Source organism: Quercus lobata, chromosome 1 (assembly GCF_001633185.2).
Source record: "Quercus lobata isolate SW786 chromosome 1, ValleyOak3.0 Primary Assembly, whole genome shotgun sequence".
NCBI lineage: Eukaryota > Viridiplantae > Streptophyta > Magnoliopsida > Fagales > Fagaceae > Quercus > Quercus lobata.
In genome coordinates this window covers 18,076,809-18,097,966 of record NC_044904.1, presented here as the reverse complement: position 1 = coordinate 18,097,966, position 21,158 = coordinate 18,076,809, and the positions used below count along the sequence as shown (strand labels likewise).

At 32.5% G+C, this 21,158-nt stretch overlaps 3 protein-coding genes across 3 annotated transcripts; 1 reads left to right on the top strand and 2 right to left on the bottom strand.

The window, feature by feature from the left end:
- Positions 1-5,344: 5,344 nt before the first annotated feature.
- Positions 5,345-12,332, top strand: LOC115981786 (AP2/ERF domain-containing protein PFD0985w). Its single transcript, XM_031104140.1, is given in 8 exon segments — positions 5,345-5,584; positions 5,684-5,737; positions 5,739-5,804; positions 6,965-7,486; positions 9,157-9,296; positions 9,395-9,515; positions 11,377-11,517; positions 12,072-12,332. Coding segments are annotated over 8 exon segments (1,218 nt in total). The 5' UTR covers positions 5,345-5,494; the 3' UTR covers positions 12,156-12,332.
- A 2,949-nt stretch (positions 12,333-15,281) lies between these two features.
- On the bottom strand, positions 15,282-15,979 carry LOC115950155 (ctenidin-1-like). Its single transcript, XM_031067406.1, has 2 exons — positions 15,711-15,979; positions 15,282-15,678 (listed from the first exon to the last, which is right to left on the bottom strand). The coding sequence occupies exons 1-2, from the start codon at positions 15,977-15,979 to the stop codon at positions 15,282-15,284; spliced, it is 666 nt and encodes a 221-aa protein (XP_030923266.1).
- A 1,553-nt stretch (positions 15,980-17,532) lies between these two features.
- On the bottom strand, positions 17,533-19,669 carry LOC115981776 (ubiquitin-conjugating enzyme E2 20-like). Its single transcript, XM_031104131.1, has 6 exons — positions 19,160-19,669; positions 18,724-18,751; positions 18,244-18,471; positions 18,031-18,094; positions 17,877-17,936; positions 17,533-17,771 (listed from the first exon to the last, which is right to left on the bottom strand). The coding sequence occupies exons 1-6, from the start codon at positions 19,288-19,290 to the stop codon at positions 17,722-17,724; spliced, it is 561 nt and encodes a 186-aa protein (XP_030959991.1). The 5' UTR covers positions 19,291-19,669; the 3' UTR covers positions 17,533-17,721.
- Between the last annotated feature and the right edge of the window lie 1,489 nt (positions 19,670-21,158).

Sequence of the window (21,158 nt, the reverse complement as noted above, 5' to 3'; positions counted from 1 at the left end):
CAGTTATACAATTACAGACAAACAAAATGAGTCATTTCAATAAAAACTTATCACCATTGTTGTTGCTTGCACTGTTTATAATTGTTACTAATTTCTCTATAAATGCAGAAGCTGTTACAATTGAAATCTATAATAACGTGACTGCTAAAAACTTGAAAGCTACAGCCGATTGTGGAAACACAAAGGTTGATTTTCCTCCCACTGAAATTGCCTATGGTGACAAATACGTCATCCGTGATACTTTAAGAGTATTCTGCAGTTTCAAATGGCAAGGGGGAAGCTTCAGCAGCATGGAGATTTACGATTCTCAGTCTTACACATGCGATCCTTGTGATTGGCGGCTTCAACCTGAGGGTCTATGTTATAATGGAACTACAGGACCTGCTATTGGTGTTTTTTGTCATAATTATGATCATTAAATTTATGTTTTTCCATGGTGTGTTGTAATAAAGAAGATTCATCTACAATAGTGTTCTCTTTCTGGGTTTTCGAATAAAATAATCATAATATTTGGGGTATTATGAATGTATATATGTTCTTGTGAAACAACAATTTCAACAAGAATTTTATAAATATGTATGTTCGAGTTTGGATGAATCATATCACTCCGTTTGTTTCGATGGAAATTCTTGTGTAAAGATTGTTTTCCGTGTTTTTTAGTGTTTGGTAGTATAAAAAAATATGAGTAAAAGAAAAACTATTTTTGATCAACATAAATAGTATAACTTATTTTAATAGATTATTTGTACTAATATTTTTTGGAAAACAACTCTATTTCATAGTAAGTTAAAAGGGAAGTTAGAAAATTGTTTTTAGACTCATTTAAAGTTACTACCAAATATTGGAAAATGAGATAAATTTATAGAAAATGCTTCTTAGAAAATATCATTGCTAAAACAAACAGAGCTTAGTTTAGTGGTAATAACATCATTTGTAGTACCTCACAATGGCGGCTCTAAGATTTTTTTAAAGGATTGCCATTAAAAAAACTTAAATTATACAAAATATAACAAAAAGAGAACTTTATATATTGACAAAAAAACCCACGCAAATATATAAAGTCTTATAATTTTCTTCAACTAATTTTCTTATTTTGAAATCATTTCTCATTGCCAATGCTGCAAATTATATCTCTTTTAAAATTTTAGTTAAATAAAATTTTTCTTGGGCTTTTTCTTTTTATTTGTAAGGACGTAATAAATTGTTAAGGAGACCAAAGTAACTTAGTTGTAGCCTTAGACTACAACTCTCACTAAAAAAATTAACAAGACTATATATTTCAAAAATCTAACCGTTGAATTGCATGTTCTAGATCTTTATGTTCTTAAAACACATATCAAATTTAATGCTAATCGGATATTATTTACTATTCAATCCTTAAACTTATTTTTTATGTATAATTTTAGATCACAAAAAACTACTCGAAATTTAAATATTTGATTGGTGACATAGTTATTAATCTTTGATCTTCATGAAATTTTGAAAGTATGAAGGATATAAGAAGAAAATGTAATCCAAAGGTGGATTTTTCAAAATTCACATCCAATAAAAAAAATATTAAGTGGAGTTATAGTCTTAGTTTACAACCAAATTTGTTGCTAAATTTTATCCAAAGTTTAATCATGTTAGGCCTAAAAAGATTTAGGGTGGTCACAAATTTTTTAAAATTTATATATAATAATAATTTTTATCATACTTTGAAAGTGTGTTAAAATATATTTGTATTTAAAAAAAAAAGAAAAAAAAAAGGTGAGATTTAAAAAAAGTTGTACATAAAACTTAAAAGTTAAAAATTGAGCTTATAAATGCATGCCAAATGGACACTTGGTCAATATGATTTAAGTTGTTAGCAAATATGACATTTATAGTATCGTGTGACTTTGTACTATTTATTTAAAGTGACACAAAAAGAGGGCTTATCATTTGACATAAAACCTCATAGATTAAAATCCAAAATAACATAAAAATAATTAGAAAATAGTAAAGTTAATGTTTGATGTGATAAGCATCATCAACTGATCTGATGAAGTGATTGTCATGTGTAGTATATATACTATACCCATTAAAAAAAATCGGTTTCATTATGTGGAATTCCTCCAAATTATTATACTAATATAAGGTAAATATTGTGATTGAAGGGAAATTACTAAGTATTTTTAGAGTGCAAAACATGATAGTTCTCTCACTCGCATGAATGGTAAATCCTAACATGAATTTAATTGACAAGATCTACTATTATGTAAGAGGGTCACTATATGAAAGATTCATAATAGAGAATATTTTCTTTGTTTTAATCATTTAATATCAAATTATGAACCCCCTTACCCAAAATTTTTTAATGTTCAATTGAAATAAGCTTGAATATGATCCTCTTGACAATATTTTAGCTTTTTTAAATAGGAAATGTTACACAAAAGAGAAATTAAACAATTAGGCATAGGTGTTTCTAAAAATAAAAAATAGAAAATAGACAAGGGGCATGGGACAGGGGAATGATTGGAGTGAAGATAAATGCAAATGTTAACACAACAAAATTTTAAAGAGAAATTGAAATAATAATTAAAGCTCACTTATAACTATTGGGGCAATCACAATAATAATGGAAATAACATAAAAAGAAATTGAATAATACTTCTAAATATTATTTATTTGAAGATATAAATATAAAACACTATTTGGACTGTGGCACTTACTTTCTTTAAAGAGATTCAAGACCTTGGTTGGCTTAACCAGTGCAGTATGGTTAGAACAACCTCTGCACAAAGTGTTCAAACTCTGTATTGGGTTTAATGGATCTATTTATAGGCTTAATGGGCCTCACGAAATTATTACTCAAATTAATTTGATTAATTAGGTCTATAATCCTAATGTAGTGGGTGTTACAAGATTAATTGCTGGACATAAATCTGATGGGCTGAAGTTACATAATTAATAGACCAGACAAGGAGTTTTTGAAGAATAAATATGCTCAAACGGCTAATCCATTAAGGGTCCGCTTGGGAGTTCATAAAGGAATGGAATTGAATGGAATGAGATGGTCATAAGGGAATGGAAAGGAATGGAATGGAATGTATTTAAGTAAGAGAAATGAATGGAATGAAATGGAATTAAGTAACATTGATTGGATGTTTTAAAATAAAGGAATGAAAATGAATGGAATGTAAGTAATCCTGTTTGGGAGCAACATGGAGAGAATGGAATGGAATCATTTTATGACAATATTACCATTAGACCCCTATTTTAAATTGAAGGGTTGACTATATAAGGGTATTTTAGGAGTTTTAGTAAAAAAATCATTAAATCTTATTATATTCCCTCCCATTCCTCCCAATTTGGGGGGAATGAAAATTTGAGGTTTTAAGGGAATAGAGAGGAATGAGTGTTCCCTCCTACCCATTCCATTTCCTCTCACTTAAACTCCCAAATAAGGAAATGGACTTTCCATTCCTTCCATTAAAACTCCCAAACAAGAGAAGGGAAGAATATTATAAAATTATTTTTTTTATTCCATTCCATTCTCTCCTCCCAAGCGGAGCCTAAGTGGGTGAATGGCTTTTCATTTTCCATAATAAAAGGTCATTTACTCACTAATGAATACGAAAATTTATTCTTAATGTATTTTGCCTAATATTTGAAGCAATACATAATCAACACATTAATTACCGCAATTAAAAAAAATAAAAGAGTCTCTCTCCTTTTTAATGTGGGAGTAAACATTCAACTAACTTCTTATCTTCTATATTAACTCTCACGTCTTTACAATTATATTTATGTTGTAATATAAACCATTTTAATTAAATAACATTAAAATGCTCCAACAATAACAACAATGATTAATATGTTTATTGTATTTAGAAACAATAGATAATTTCTAAAATTTAATCTTAGGATCCGTTTAGATACCGCTTATTTTGCTGAAAATTAAAAATTGAAAACTGAAAATATTGTAACAAAATAATTTTTAAATGTATGAATAGTGCCGTGAGACCTATTTTTAATGAAAGTTTTGTTGAAAAAAGAGGTTTATGGGTCCTATGAACAGTGCATGAGATCCACTAGAAAGCATTAAAACGCGCTTCTTAATGAAAAAAAAAGGCATGAAACACCAAACGCCAAAACGCAGGAATAGAAACGCTATCCAAACAGGTATTTAGTAACAATAATTAATATGTTTATTGTATTAAGAAATAATATATCAAATGAATTTATAGTTTATCTTTTGTTCTCTTTCTAGCACTATGGACAAATTTGTATTAAAAAAACCACATAAATTGCAAAATCTATTTCTTACTCAAGATACATCTTCTTAGTTCTTATTGACCCTCCTAGATTAATGATATTGGTTAAGACATGACATGGGTGAAAAAATTATTTATTATTATTATTTTAAAAAAATTACAAAACAAGTATGAATAACCTTATTAGCCCTAATTTAAAACTATCTAATAAATTCTACATATCCATCCTCCTAATTAAAAATATATAAATTTTTGACGCAATTAAACAAAGAACAAAGTTTCTCTCCAAACTAGTTTAGAGAGAAACTCTTCAAACTTCTCATATATTTCTTTTTTTGGTGTGAATTTTGAAAATCTAATCGTTTAATTTCATGTTCCTTATATTCTAAACATGTATATCAAATTTCGCTCAGATTGAATATTATTTACTATTTGATCAATTAACTTTTTTTTTTTTTTAATATACAACTTTAGATTATAAAAACTTGAAATTATAACATTTATTTGATGACATAACAATTGATTTTTGATTTTCTTGAAATTTTGTAAGCATTAAGGATGTAATAAGAACATGCAATCTAACGATTAGATTTTCAAAATTCACACTCAATATAAATATATATGATGAGTTTGTAGGGTTTCTCTCCAAACTAGTTAGAAGAGAAACCCTACAAATTAGTTTGGAGATAAATTTTGTTCTTAAACAAATAGTAGTTGTTAAACAAAAAGGTGGTTTGACCGAAATTTAAGTTGCCTACCTGTGATTTGAAATTTAACACTTTACCTACTTGAGGTTTGATTGAAATTTAAGTTGTCTATCTGTGGTTTGAAATTTGACACTTTGCCCACTTAAGGTTTGATTGAAATTTAAGTTGTCTCACAGTGGTTTGAAATCCTATAATGCAATTATTCCGTTGGATTTTTTTTTTTATCTTGCATTTTTATATTTTTAGAGAAGAGATGCATAAAAATGAAATAAAACTATATATTTAGTCATATTTTTAACAAAAATAAGTTACATAACTTTCATTGAGCTAACCTCGTACGGGTAAAATGTCAAATTTAAACCTCGTGTTAGCATCAGGCAACTTTAATTTTGACAAAACCACGCGTGGGTGGTGGGTTGCAATTTGAAGAAAAAAAAAAAAGGGTTCCATCTCGAACTGAGTAGCTCATAAACCTTCGAAGGTTGGAACAAACACTGTAAGAAAAACGTTCGAACTATTCTACTTCTCTCTCTGTCTGTCTCTCTGAATATGGGGACAGAGAACAAATCGAAGTCACACACGAACGACAACAGAGGCAACAACAGCAGGAAGAGAAAGCCGCGCTATCTTCCCCACAATGTCTCTCTCTCTCTCTCTCTCTCTTCTTATAGTATTGTTTTTGTTGTGAGCTTGGTTATTCATCATGTACATGGTTTTTTTTTTTTTTTTGTGTTACAGAAGGCAGTCAAGAAGAAGGGTTCGTACCCATTAAGGCCAGGAGTACAAGGATTCTTTTAACACCTGTGATGGTGGCCGAGAACGCCAGGCCTCTCATGAAGCCATTAACGTTATTGACTCTGTATGTCTCTGTGTTTTCTATTATTTTGTTTGTTGGAATTAATTTTTTGGTTTTTGCTCATGAAATTGCCTTATGGGTATATGTTTATTCTTGTTAAAGTCTATTTCTTTATGCTTTCCTTTTCTGGGTTCTCAATAATTAACTTACATCATGTTTCTTTAGTATTGACAGAAGTTTGGGGTTGAATTAGAATGACATTTAGTAAAATTACTGTCTGTTGTGTGACATTTTTTTTTAAAAAAAAGAAGTTAAAATAAGTGTGTGAAAGGAAAAAGAAAATGGAAAATTTTGCCTAATTGGGTTGGAGATTTGGGAAAAGTATGGTTTTGCTTGTTTTCTGTTGAATATATGGATAAATAATTTGAAGAATTAGTTGAAATGCAAGTGGAATCTGGCGAGTATTTGAAAGAATGAAAAAAAGAAAAAGAAAAAAGAGAAGGGTTTTCAAGGTCAAATTGTTTATTTGCGACATGGGGAAAAATTGGGTTTTGGGTGCTTAGAAATGATTTCATTGGAAAGTTGTGAATCAAAGGACAATAATGATATGCATTTAATCTTTGAGGATTTCACATTCTCCCTATTCAAAGATAATTTCTATGATATTTCTTTTTTTTTAGTAAAAAATTAGGGAAAGGAATATTGTTTATGTTTTCTTAAGGGTTATTTCTTCTTCATTTTTAATAATCTACCCCTTCAATATTCAATTCAAACATAGTGTTCGTGCTTGTTCAATTCGAATTCAACAGTATTTGTTGTCTCTTTATGCTCCTTCTAAGGTAGTTGTGATTATAGTGATGTGATTGAATGGGTCTTGTGCTTCACTTCTAGTTCCAACTTGATTTTCAAAGTTCTGTTGCCTGGTTTTCATTGAAGTTTGGTCAGACATAGATAGAACCTGTATAAGCTTTATTGTAACTATGTGTGTAAGCGGAAGTGTTTCCATGTGACACTGTTGTTTATGAAGTTTGACAAAATATATAGAGAACCTTGGAATGAGCTTTATATTATGTTTTGTGTGTTTGTGTGTGTGTGTGTGATATTTTTATTCTTGGATGCAGAAAAATACAAAATTCTGAACATTATGTTCCCCTTATCAATGAGGTGGAGTTAAGTTAGCTACTCTAAAGCTGGTTGATTTGTTTTTTTCCATTTCCTTTCAGTTTTATGAAGAGCTAGTCCATGGGAAGGATTCGGCTGTGAAGCTTGCTGAGTTACCTAATAAACCTTCAAATAAGAAGATTAAGTTCTCATATTCTGACTCTTCTGGTAGCGATGATGATGAGGAGGAGGAGGAGGAGAAGGAGGACAATAAATCAGATGCTCGTGGGGATGATACTGCTAGTCATAAAGATGCGATAAATCAGGAGTCCAATCCTCAAGATGCAATAAATCAGGAGTCTGATCCTCATACAAAAGATGATGTGAACCATGGAAATCAGACTGAAGAAAAAGATAATGATAATGATGGGGATGGTAAAAATGATGAGAATCAACCGGATAATGATAATAATGGGGATGGTAAGAATCATGAGAATCAACCAAAAGAAACTGAGGAGCCTCCAGCAAAGAAACCATGTGTAGAAACAGTTGCAACAAAATCTGTGATCCATGCAAAAGTGGGGGAGAAGTCCATTGATAAACTAATTGAGGCTGAACTGGAAGAATTGGGAGATAAGAACAAGGTGAGTTAGCTAGAGCTGCTAAACTTTCTGGCTTCATTTGTTCTATTTTATTTTAACTGTATCAGATTTGAAGGCCAAACCTGAATATGTCAGAAATTGTTCTCAAGTTTCTATCTCCCCAATTTTTTTTTGAATATTTTTGTTCTCCTTGTGCATTTTCCTGACCCTTCTTCTAATTGTTGTTATTTTATCTTATTAACTTCCGTTCAAATACTTTTATCTCTCCCCTGCCTCTGTAATATTGTGACTATTGTACTTTAACAGAGTTGAGGTTTCAATTATCAAGATGAAATCCTTGTTTTCGAGAGCTTTATTTGAGTGGTGCCACACTCTTGGGACATGTGATATGTGTTCTGTGGTAGATTTTGTAGATTCTCTTTTATATTGTGACTTTATTTTAATGTGGTTTTTTTTAGGAGAACTGTGTGTATAATCTTAGAGTTTATTATTTGTCAAAAAAATATTTTGGCTAATTCTAGAGTTCTTTATGATTCAAATATGATATGTGGGCAGTAATATTTCTATCTAGACTATGCTAATAATTTTTGGTTGCTGATGCATCTAGTCATTTCTTCTAGCAATTTGGTAAGGTTTGCTACTGTCATGTTATGATGTCTTGTGTGTTGTTTCCAAGCTCTCTCTGGACTAAAATTTTCAATTTAATGCCACTGTGTTCATCTAAATTGTATTATACAAATTCTTCTTGTATCACATTTTAGCTTCATTTTTTTAAAGAGCATTGCAGCCTCATTTTCAAATGGATCAATTTGATACGATCAAGTTTGATTCCAATTTACATTGGCCTGTGAATTGAAGAATTCTTTGATATTCTGATGTATTTATAACTTCTAAAATAATTAATGTGAGAAATTGTTATTATTGATTCTGCCCTTGCTCATATTTATAATGGACGGCTCAGAATGAAATTCTTTCACTGATGGTAGTCGCACCACAATCAACCGTTATTGAAGGTGTTTTATATCAATCCTTTGTCCTGTTCACATAGACAAACTCACTGAGGGAAGAGAACGTCAATGAGTGAAATAAAAAAATTGATGCCGCAACCCCAGTGACAACTGTACTTCCTTTAATTAAACTGTTAGTTCCAGTCCTTGAAACCCTATAGCACCTTTTGAGTCTGAATGAAAGGGAGATATATATCTTTTAACAACTGTTGAGTTGGTATACTGTAGTTATTGTACAATATAAGTGGTGTCAATGATGGGTCCACGTGAAATTGATTCTGCACCAATCACACCTTGCCACCTCTATAAGTTGTGAAATTTGTTGTCTCTAGAATTGCTCTATGATTTATCTTAAACTGATGTTATGTCAAATATTTGAAATTGAAAATAATGATAGAGTGACTTGTTATCGTCAGTCACCAATTTTCTTAATCATTTAGTTGAATAACAAGTACTTCATGACTCATTGACATTTTACAACAGCTGAAAGTGCAAAATTATCAGTTATTCCCATTTAGTTGGGCAGTGGATGCATATTTTTTATATACATCGCCCTTCTAAGGGTCCTCATATTGTGAAGAGTTCACCATATGTTCACTGCCCTTGCTGTTGGTGGCATATTTGCTTTTGTCATTTCGTTCTGACTCAAAAACTTGTGTGTGCCTTTAGTATTTTTTCTTGAGCTGACGGTAGATTGTTATACAGAGGCGCTTTTTCAAGCTTGATACATCTTGTAATGGTGTTGTCTTTATTCAAATGCGGAAGAGAGATGGAGAACCCAGCCCCATAAATATTGTGCAGCACATGATGACATCTCTTGCATCAACAAGGAAACACATGTCAAGGTTCATAAATTGCTTTTCAGTCAAATCATACAAAGGACATAGACAGAAGAAATGTTATATTGGTGCTGGCAAGCTAACATTTTTGTTTTCTTGTATAGGTTCATCTTAAGGATATTACCTATTGAAGTGGCCTGCTATGCTTCTGAGGAAGAAATTTCAAGAGCAATCAAACCTCTTGTTGCAGAATATTTTCCAGTGGAGACTCAAAACCCACAAAAGGTAATACTATTAATCAACTTTACCATTTTGTATCGTATCTTTTCTGATAAACCGATTCTAAATTATTCAAAGCTGCCTAAGTGATAATTTCCCTTGAAACACCCTATTGGACATATAATCAACATTGTTAACTAAGAATCTAAATTATATTTTTCCATCAACACTCTTTTACTTCCCAAAAGTGGCAAAATCGATCCTTTCTGCAGACAGCATTAATAGGATAAACTCATCAGAAGTCCATTTTTTTTTTATAACTTTTTTCTAGTTTTTGTCAGTAATGGTTCAAGTTGGTTTTAGTTATTTGACTTTGAACTTAGAACATAATATGGTGAAAAAAACATTTTTCAATAGGAGATCTCAGATTTTATCAATAAATTGAAGTGAATCAAGTTTGATTTTGCAAGATCTTTATTTTATTGGATGTCATCAGAAGGATGTAGAATTTCCAATTTGTTAGAAATTTTGAACTTATTGTATGTTTTATTCTTCTTTGGGGGACATTTGGGTACATAGCCTGTGTACTTGAGTCATCCTGTTGAATTTTTGTATACTTCCTTAGTTGATTGATACAATTATTGTTACTTTTGGGTTATACGCTTTTCATCTTACTAAATCTGTTATTTATCCCCACAAAAAAGAAAAAAAGAAAAAAAAAAAAGACTGAAGTGAAACTGGCCGCAGTCCAAGCATAACAATGATGCACATAACTAGAAACCCACCTAACCCTAATCATAGTGCTAGAATCAGCTCATTGTGGGTTTGATTTGAAGATGAAGTGTATTCGAGCATATCATGATATTTATGTTCAGTGAAGTCATGACTGAAGGTCAAATTATAGATGCAGGGTACCTGAATTGAATTGAGGTTAATTATAGAATAGTCAAATGCTCTGTCAAGAATCCAGTCATTGGAAATGAAATGGGCCAGAAATTTGGGCAAAGATATTGCAAATTTCATATCTGAAGGGAAGGAATTTAAATAACTGAATACATGGACAAAGGGTTTAGCAGTTTGTGCTGACTTGAGTTTAGAAATTTACAAAATTCACAACTGATGACCTTGATTTATGTGGTTTTCAAACTTATTAGTTAATTGTTAGCTAGCGGATGGTATGTACCAATGCATGTTTTAAGTTTTTATTCCAGTTTGATATGCACATCACCTCTTTTTTCACGTTTGGTGGACTGTTATGGTCTGAGATTGGTGCATGCTGTAATCTAGTAGTACACGTTTCTGAAAATAAGAATGACCAACTCAACATCAGTCTGGATCTTGACCTTCCATTGGATTTATTCCCTGTGGTAGACTATATATATGCACAAATATGGTCATTGTATTTTAGGCATGTGTCTGAGAGAGAGAGAGAGTCCAGGATGATGTGATGATATCCACTTTTATTTGTGTTTGATTTTTTTTTTTTGGCGGTTTGGGGGGACGCCGCCAGGGGGGGGAGGGGTGTTGGGGGGTGTGGGGGTGGATGGGTGTTAAAGTGGTCAAAGTTCCAAATCCTTATTTTTTAAGTTGGGACTCAAGCAAAAATACCTAATGCAAATTGATGACCTTAATCTAATTTTGCATTCATCAGCTTTGAATTTTGGAGGTATGTAATTGGGTTAAGATCTTATTTAATTCTGACCAGTTCTCTTCCCTGTCCCACTCTTTCTTTTCATATTCCCAGCCCTGTAGGAAACAAAATGAACTAAAAAAATTGAAGTATAGAACCACCAGGTTTTGTATGCTATTTGATTGGGTCCCTATATAAAATCTGTGCAAACTGCATACCTTGGCTACCATGTTCATCACAATCTAAAATCTTATGACATACTGAGATGGAGTTTGACTTTTCTAAACTTCTGTGCAGTTTGCAGTATTATATGAAGCCCGAGCAAATAGTGGTATTGACCGGATGAAGATCATAAATGCAGTTGCAAAATCCATCCCTGGACCGCATAAAGTTGATCTTAAAAATCCTGATAAATCCATTGTAGTTGAAATTGTCAAGGTAAGAATGTTCTTTTTCTTTTGCTAAAAAAGAACTTGAATTTTCATGCTTTCTTGTTCATCTTTTAGACCATCTTTGGCTAACCTTTGGTCTCTTATTGGGTTGAGTTTGAATCATGTTTTGTTGATCCGGTACCATGGTTAAATAACTTAAAACTCTATCAGCAAGAGTTTCAGAGAACTTTGGAATTTTGACTTTCATAATTATTTTTTGAACTTTTACTAATGGCTATAGGTGTTGCATTGCATCAAATCCAACTTTCATGTCTTGATTGTGATACTACTCTGTTTTATCTTTTCGCTTTGTTTCTTTTATTTACTTTTTCTTCCATGTACCCTGAAGTTTTTTGTAATGGTTTAGAGGTTATGCTTGTAGAAACTGTTTTACTAATGTTAGCTAATTCTCTATCAAAGCATTAGCTTTCATGCATTTCAATTTCGAATAAAGCAGCAACTCATGTGAAAGGACTGAAGTTTTACTTGTTGCTAGATGTCTGTTATTTGATGAACCTTTCTTGACTATGATAAATCTTTTGTTTTTTTCAATGTTGTCAGACTGTGTGCTTGATTGGGGTCGTTGAAAAGTACAAGGAACTGGCTAAGTACAACATAAGGCAGCTTACATCATCCCAACCATAACCATATCAACCTTTTTTCATTTTTTTTGGGTAATTGGAACTGCTGACATTTGATATGTAGGTTTTCCATCTTGTATTGTAGGATGGAGTATTTAACAAGTGGGGTGACAGCGAGTTTAAACCACAAATAATCTCATTTGAAGAATAATATGTCATAATGAAAATTTTGCGAAGTTTAGATGCCTGCTGCATTCTTCCTTTGTTCTCTCTCTCTCTCTCTCTCTCTCTCAAATAACGATGTCTGATACGGCTAATCCAAATGAACTAGTTTGTTGGTCATAGCACATTTTGAAATGCTAAGAACCATGACCATGCAAATTGTAAGAATCATACTCAAATTTTACAAATTCTTCACAATCCAGTAGCAAGTTTATATTGATGAATCCTGCAGGTGCAAGTTTTATTGGTTGTCCAATTATGAGTAACCAGGTGATAAATAACGTGTATGCACCTCGTATATACTCCAATTTTAGATGTGCTAACTTCATTCTATATGTACTCTTTTTTTTCTTTTTTTTTTCTCTCTCTCTCTTTTTTTTAAAAAAAATATATGTTATTAGATGTGTACTCTAATTTTCGATTGACCAATTTAGTAAATATTTATTTTGATGGTATTTGTATATGAAAATATTAAATATAAAATTTGATAATTACGATAGTTATTAATAGTTATTTATTAAGATTACTTTTTTTGGGGGGGGGGGGTTATAGATTTTTTATTTAAAAATTTTAATAATAGATATTCATCATAATAATTAATAGGTATATATTATCATTTACGATAATTATACACAATGGTCTTGATAATTTATATGGTTTTTTTAATTTAAAAAAATATTTATATTAAAAAACAACTTATTTGGAATTTGACATTCCTACTCAAGTAGTCAAGTTTAGTTGCTTTAGTAACAACTGAAACAAAAAAGCAACAAAACATAAAAGAAAATTTAATAATACATGCATTAAAAAAATATAAAAAATAATTATGCTATTAAGTAAGTCACAATAACTAAATATTTGTGAGCTCATTCAAACAATATGTTCATATATTGAATTATATAAATCATAATAATTCATATTTCCTCTAGTTTTAATGACATATAGTATAACTACTACATAATGGGTATTATACATGAACTATAAAGATAATGTTTTACAAAATATTTTCATATGAACATATAATGTTCTCGCACGTTGCGTGATACATCCGCTAGTTAATCATAATCGCATGTGATCAACCCGTATTGTGAGAATAATTAATGGGATGCTCTATGAACTTGTAAAAGGGGCCAGCCTCGTGACCTTGGGGCAGGATAGAGTTGGCAACATAAAATACCCACATTTCCATATATGGGTAGACCCTGTGATTTACTAATATGGTGCATTTGTAATAAATGTAGTGCGCCATGACTTTGCAAAAGGGGTACCTTATAACCTTGTAAAAATGGCACAGTAGGCTTACAAGTATTTTTTTTTTTTTTTTTTTTTTTTGAGAGGCTTACGAATTACGAGTTAAGACTTGAGACTTTTTTTTTTTTTTTGAGGAGTTAAGACTTGAGACTTAAAATACCATAACCTTGATATGTGAATAGATTGTGTGATGTACTTACCGTGTGTTATGCAATAATAACTAGTGGAAAGCCCATGACCTTGTAAAAGCGACACAACAAAAATTGAAAGATTTATCATACTCTCGCATGTATGTATGGGTAGATTGTGTGATGCACTTACGTATGGCATCGGCATTTGATATGATCATATTCATAACTAATAGCACACCCAAGGACCTTGTAAAAGGGGTATACTTTATGGCCTTTATATTAATTTGACTACCTAGTGTGATCCCTAGGAAAATGAAAATTAGTATAAGATTTTGGAATGATATTTAAACCATACAACATTTTATAAAGGATTAAACAAAGATATCGTTGTCAAGGAAGCAATATATAAGGGGTTAGCTTCCAACGTTATCATGCAAGCTTAAGGACAAATTTTCTAGTAATTAGAGTTGAATTGCTAGAAATGGGAACCTTTGGACACTTGAGGCCAATACCTCAAAAGATTTATGCGATAGCATTTTGCCTCATAGCCACTATCGTGGTAGCTGATAGCATAGTTGTCAATATCGTACAATATGCGATACGTATCGTACAATACGTATCGTATTGTGTGGAAAAAGTTCCATATCGTATTGACGTATCGTAAATGCTTATGAATCGTACGATACAGTGTGTGTATCGTATGAATCGTATTGTATCGTAAAATCATACGTATTGTACAATACATAGACAAATGCTTTAAATTGAGATTTTTTGTTAAAATTTGTACTTTTATTTGAATCTAACAAGTTGTTAGGCTTTTTTTTAGCAAAAAATTATTAGTTTACTTAATTTCACCTACCAAAATAACATATTCATAAGTATTTTTCCCTTCTCTCCTACAATTGGACTACACAGTATATACTTACCTTTCACTTTAATATTTAAAAATTTATTTTATTTTTATCGTTATTGTTATAAGTCCAAGAAACTATAATGCCAAAAAAAATTATAAAAAACTTATTAAAATAAAAAGAACAAGAAGAGATAGTAAATGTTAATAACGAATAACGCTGAAGAAAATTTTAATGAAGAAATAAATTTGCAAAATTATAAATATGATGATAGCGTTGACTTAGATGGGGTTGATTAGGCAATTTGATGAATATGATGAAAATAAATTATTATTTTTGGGTCATTTGTAATATATTATCACTTTTAAATTTAAGTAATTTGAATGTGTATATTATAAACACATGCTAGTTTGATTTATTTAGTTAGCTTGTTAAATATTATTACATAAGTGATGAATAAATTAGTCATTAGTTGAATATATTCAAAATTTATAATGAATATACCCTTTATATATGTATATTTATAATTTATTATAAATTTTATTAAGTATTTGTGTATCTTACGATACATGATACGATACGATACACGATACAGAAAAATTAAAAATCGATTCACGATACGATTCACGTTTTGACAACTATGGCTGATAGGCCTTACATTTATGCGTCAACACTACCAACTCATGACCAAAAACCTAATTCCCCAAGTCATTATAATCCACCTCCTCCTCGTGTTTATAAATCACCACTACTCTCACCATCCCCTCCACCACCGTCATCTCCATCACCACCTCCACCAAAATCTCCATCCCCTCCACCTCCATTGCCAAAATCTCCACCATCGCCCTCACGACCACCTCCATCATCAAAATCTCCTCCACCACCCTCACTAACACCTCCACCACCAAAATCTCCATCACCACCACCACCACCACCTTCACCATTCCTTCCACCTCCAATGCTAAAATCTCCACCACCATCATCCTCACTATCACCTCCACCACCAAAATCTCCACCACCACCTCCAGTGCCAAAATCTCCCCCACCACCCTCACTATCACCTCCACCACCAAGATCTCCATCACCTCCACTGCCAAAATCTCCACCACCACCATCCTCACTAACTCCTCCACTGCCAAAATCTCAACCACCACCCTCATTAACACGTCCATTGCCAAAACCTCCACCACAACCCTCACTATCATCTCCATCACCACCACCACCACTATCTCCATCACGTGCATTGCCAAAATCTCCAGCACCACCCTCACCATCCCCTCCACCACCTCAATCTCCATCACATCCACCGCCAAAATCTCCACCATCTCTATTACCTCATATTCCAGTAATACCAATAACATTACCATTGCCTCAACTGCCACCATTTCGATTTCCTCCTCTGCTACCATCTCGATCCCTTCTGCTGCCACCATCTTGATCACCTCCACCTCACACAAGTCTCCTCCTCCACCATCTCCCTTGCCACCACCTCCTCCAATATACCACTATTAGTCTCCACGTGCACCTCCCCATAGTCACCACATCTGTACTACTACAAATCCTTACCCTTACCACCATCGTCATCACCTCCTCAATGTGACTTATGTGTATGAAGCACTCAATGTATGATTGTTGGAAGCAATGTGAGGCCGGAATTCAAATTCTAAAAAATTTCAATTATGTTGTGTTTGGATGAAAAAATTGTTATTCATACCCAAAAAAAAAAAAAAAAAAATCTAAAATGATGGGTTTATAATCCCATCAAATAACGATTCCATCAGAAATCGAGTCATTACCTAACGGCTAGTACACACATAAAATAAAATAAACAAAATAAAATTATTGAGCATCAATTTCATGGAACTAGGGGAGAAAGAGAATTTTTCATATGAGCAATGGCACAAACCCATTGAAATAAACAAAAAAAATAATTACTGTGCGTGATTTTTCTTTTGGCGTAAAAAGGACAAGGTTTCTTACTAATTTTTTGCATAAGTTTGAGAAGTGATACACGACTCAAGATACATGTATCTTGACTCAATGTCCTTGCCACGGAGGTCGCCCGCCTACCTGCCGGCACCTGGGATAGACACAACATGAAGCTAGGGACTCACTACAAACCAGAAAATTATCTTGTCTCTACTCTCCTCCAAATTTGATTGCTTTACTTTTTGGTGTTCTGAAGGAAAAAGTAAAAGGCAAAAGTCAGAAACGGGGGGAGACAGTATTATGTCTATTCAAATAGAATTTGCATTAGAAATTTTGGCCCGTTTTTTGTGTTGTATGCATGAAAGAGTGATCTGTGTTGCAAATGACGTCTCATTATATTTAGGAAAATAGATTAGGAAAAAAAATTAGGTAATCTCTAAATTCTTCTTCTTCTTCAACCTATAGTGGAATAACACTCCTTAAATACGCACTTTTCTGTATTTCTTTTTCTAGGCTTAAGTTCTCTCTCTTCTTCATTTTCTTTTGTTCATATCAATTAATTGGTAAAAATGAGTTTTTATCTTGGAAAAAATTGAGGTTTGGACTAGACAATAATGTGGAGAGAGAGTGTCGATGGGGTGGGTTAAGGTAGAAGAACCATGGAACCAAGTATTTGGGAAAATAACTTTAAAAAAGAGCATTAATTGTTATATGAGCATTATTTTTAAGGATATTAATGAAAAAAATTTACTGTAGTTGTAAGTTGTCTAAAAATGAATAATATTTCCCTATTTACACGGGCCAACAACTAGCGTGACAAAAAGTTGGATTACACAATTAATTAGTTTTGCACTTTTGCTAGTCAAATGATAAACCTGCCTCTCAATCAAATGAGCTATAACTTTCAAAAAGCTTTAGATTCTTGCACTGGTAGCACCACACCTTTTATCTCTTTCAAGATGATGACTTCTTTCTTTAGACGAATGCACAAGGCACTGGAGAAACACTGACTATGGCGTGTGTGTGTGTGTGAGAGAGAGAGAGAGAGAGAGAGAGAGAGAGCAAAACAACAATTGTCTATTAATATTCATTCATCAAAGAAAAAAAGAATGTCACACAGGACCAAAAGAAAAGGGAACCAAAAAGAAAAAGAAAGCTCAATTCAGTCTCTGTCTCTTCTCCAAAAAGAAAGACAAAGGCTTGTATAAATTCACCATCTCGGAAACTCTTTTAAGGTATGATGAAACTAAGCAGCAATTGGAGGCTTGTACAACTTCTCCACCATCTTCCTATATTCTGCAGGAAAAAGAGGAAGCTTTTTTCAGCCACATTTCAATGAAAAAAAATAAAAGGAAGAGGGAACCCATTTATACAATAGAAAGGAAAATATGTATGTAATACCTTCTTGATTGCTCCAGAGCTGTGCCGCTTGTGTGTTTAGAGGTGAGCTTATGTTTGGTTCTGAATTTCACAAGTAAAAAGAATAAGACTGTTGCCGAATTTCTTGAAAATGATTTAATTTAGAAAAATGACAAGAGAAAGTTAGAAACACTACCTCCAAGCAGGCTTTGGATAGACAGCAGTATGGTTCTCACATCATATGCTGATGACCATTTATCCTGCAGATAGATTTCAAATGTTAAGATTATGAAGCAGCAGACCACAGCCAAATCATATCATTGCTTTGACATATTGAACTTTCAGCAATATATTGTAGTGCTAAATGTTCTGAACAAGCCCAGCCAAAAAAATTTGGAACAAAAAGTACCTGAAGAATGTCCAAGCAAATATTTCCATACACATCCACATTGGGATGGAAGCAGCCGGTTTCAAACTTGACCTTCGGGGGCTTAAATGGGTAGTCATTCGGAAATGAAAGAGACATCTTGTATTCTGTTCCTTCAAACACAGTATCTTTGCTTCCAGCAATTGTCCCTTTCCAGCAGAATATATTGTCTTCCTCAGGGAAGGCAGATATCCCAGATTCTCCACTCATCTAAAATTTAGGTTTGAAACAAGAAAATTAATAGAGACCCTAGATCACCAGAAAAACTCGCTGTTTGGCTACTTAGAAAACAAGAAAATAAAAAGATCTAAATTTTTGAAAAACTTTATGTTCTTTCCCAATAACAAAAGGAAAAACCCATCTCAATTATAGACAAATTTAGGTTTTAAAACAGACAATCCAGGACTACATAAAATAAAATTTAAAAAAAAAAAAAAAAAAAAAGAGTTACAAGGTTCTTACCATTAAGGCCATCAACTCAGATTGCAACCTGTTTCATAAAACAATAACAAAGGAAATATCATTAGAAACCCTACAAACCCCTTAAGAAAGCCAATTCAAACATTCAACATTTATATTCGCATAGAGATTCAAAAAACAAACAAAAACCCAATACCTTAAAAAAAAACCCCATCTAGCTTTTCTAAGTAACCCCCTTTTACAAACGGAAGGTGCAGATCATGAATCCAATATCCACAGAGACTCAGAAACAAAAGCCCAATACAAGAACTCAACAATCCATAACAAATAGACAAACCCTGACCCCAAAATAACCCACTTATCCTCTTTAAAACCTTTCAACAAACAGCTTGTCTACATACATTCAACAATCATCAACATATAATTAAAGTCACAAAAAATAAAGAACAACCCAAATTCTTCACAAACCCAAATCTACCTTTTGAGAACAGACTGAGTATCAACGGTCTTAGCAGGAGGGTTTGGGTGCTTCGGCACTGCGGCCACAGCCACATTTGTATTGTCTTGGTAGCCTTGAGCAGTTTCAGTGTACCCAGTAATGGTCGCCATAGTTTTTAAAAAATAAACGACCCTTCTTTTTTGCTATTCCTTTCTGGGTTTCAACACACAGAGAGAGACAGAGACAGAGTTTCAACTTTCAAGAAACCCCAACAAGAATATTTGTAAAAAAACTGATATTTTGTGAACAAAAAAGTGGGCTTTGTAAAGAAAGAAGAAGAAGAGAAAGAAATCAAAGTTTCCCCTTCTTCTCCTTTTGCAGATAGAGAGAGATATCTCAGAAAGAATTTTCACAGAGAGAGAGAGAGAGTTGATTGTAAGAGATGGGAGCTTGAAGATTTTGGCGTTTAAAAGGCTGTGGATGAGGAAAAAACGACGTCGGTTTCGGATGGGGTTTGGTGCGTGAGGGATTCAAAACGAAATTCGAACGTTGCAAAAGTCCGCTAGGGTAAGTAGATTTTGAATTGCCTTTCATTTTTTAGGTCTACAACGGCTAGTTCCTTTTTACATGTGACGGTGACGCGTGTCTTCATGCAATTATATTTATATGCGCCGTTTTGGGTAATGATATATTCCCGGCTCTCTCTTGTTATTATCCTAGCATTGGAATAGTAATTTTAATTTTTGTTGTTGTCCACTTTTCATTAATTTCACAACTATCCTTATGGATTCACATCAGGTGCAATACCTAATCGATAGCTGAGATTGAAAGATTGAAAAAACAACTTTCAATTTCAGCCATTAAATAAAATATATTTAAAAAGAGTAAAAAGGTTAAAGTTAAAAGGTTAAAAAAGTTAAAAAAAATTGTGAGGTAAGTGTAGGGTATTGCACCTGATGTGAATCCCTATCTTTATTGTTTAGTTTTAAATTAGGGAATTCCTATTAAAAAAAAAAAAAAAAAAGATGGCAATATATGCCAATTTAATTATTATTATTTTTAGAATGAGGGAAGTTATTTATTAATTAAACAATAAGAATATATCATCTCTCTCCATAAAGAGAAGGTATCTTATGAGACGATCTTATAAGATATTTCTCTTACAATATATGTGAATCTTACACACATGAATCTCATATATTGTGAGAGGGATATCTCATGAGTCTGTCTCATAAGATATTTGCAAAATGTCTCATATGCATATTTTCAAGATACAAAATATGGACATTGAAAATATATTTTTAGTTGACTCCTCTGCTCCCATCCCTTTTTTGTAAGCCAACTATGTCGTTTGCTTCACAGTAGACGTAACGTGTATGAACGGTCCACTCTCAGGTTAGGAGAATCCTACAATTACAAATGAAAAGAGGCCAGATATGATGTTTTAACATCAAATGATGGTAGCCAATAAACAAGAAGTTTAGAGACAACATCTAGATTTAGAAATTTAAATTTCCATGCTAGCTGTAGTCCCTGCCTAACACCTATGGCTCTGCAGCATTGTTGGTTGTGATTCCGATGTGAATGGAAAATCATGTAATCCACCCTCAATATGTTCTTTCTAAACACCCCGCTCCTCCCGTCGTGCAAGGCCTGGATTGCCTAATGTGCTCCTGTCAGCATTAAGAGTTACAAAGGGGTGGATAGGTGATTTCCAAATAATATATATTTTTTGTAATTTTGGTGGGACATACTTTTAGTTGGATAATTTTATTCATTGATAAAACCATAGAAATTTAACAAGAAGAGATTGAGAAAAAGAATAAAATATAAAAGGGTTCAGGTCTAGGAAGGTATATGTGTATTTATTTTTATTTTTTTGATGGTGTATATGTGTAATTTTTAATTTTAAAAAATAGTACCTTAATATTCTGTAATACAGAGACAAAAATAAATAAGTAAATAACAAAAGTGTACATAAGGATCAATAAGGCCCATTTTTGAAACTTTAAGAACTTAACCACATAAAAATTTAGGG

Bases quoted from the DNA above. Each gene is read 5' to 3' on its own strand.
- LOC115950155 (XM_031067406.1), bottom strand. From the start codon at position 15,979: ATGGTGGCAGCAGAAGGGATCGAGATGGTAGCAGAGGAGGAAATCGAA. The intron at 15,679-15,710 runs GTTAATGAGGGT...AGATTTTGGCAG, and splicing joins GAGGTTTTGGCAATGGACGT to TGGAGGAGTTAGTGAGGATG.
- LOC115981776 (XM_031104131.1), bottom strand. From the start codon at position 19,290: ATGGCGACCATTACTGGGTACACTGAAACTGCTCAAGGCTACCAAGAC. The intron at 18,752-19,159 runs GTAGATTTGGGT...TTTATGAAACAG, and splicing joins ACTCAGTCTGTTCTCAAAAG to GTTGCAATCTGAGTTGATGG. The intron at 17,772-17,876 runs GTATTACATACA...TTTTTCCTGCAG, and splicing joins GCTCTGGAGCAATCAAGAAG to AATATAGGAAGATGGTGGAG.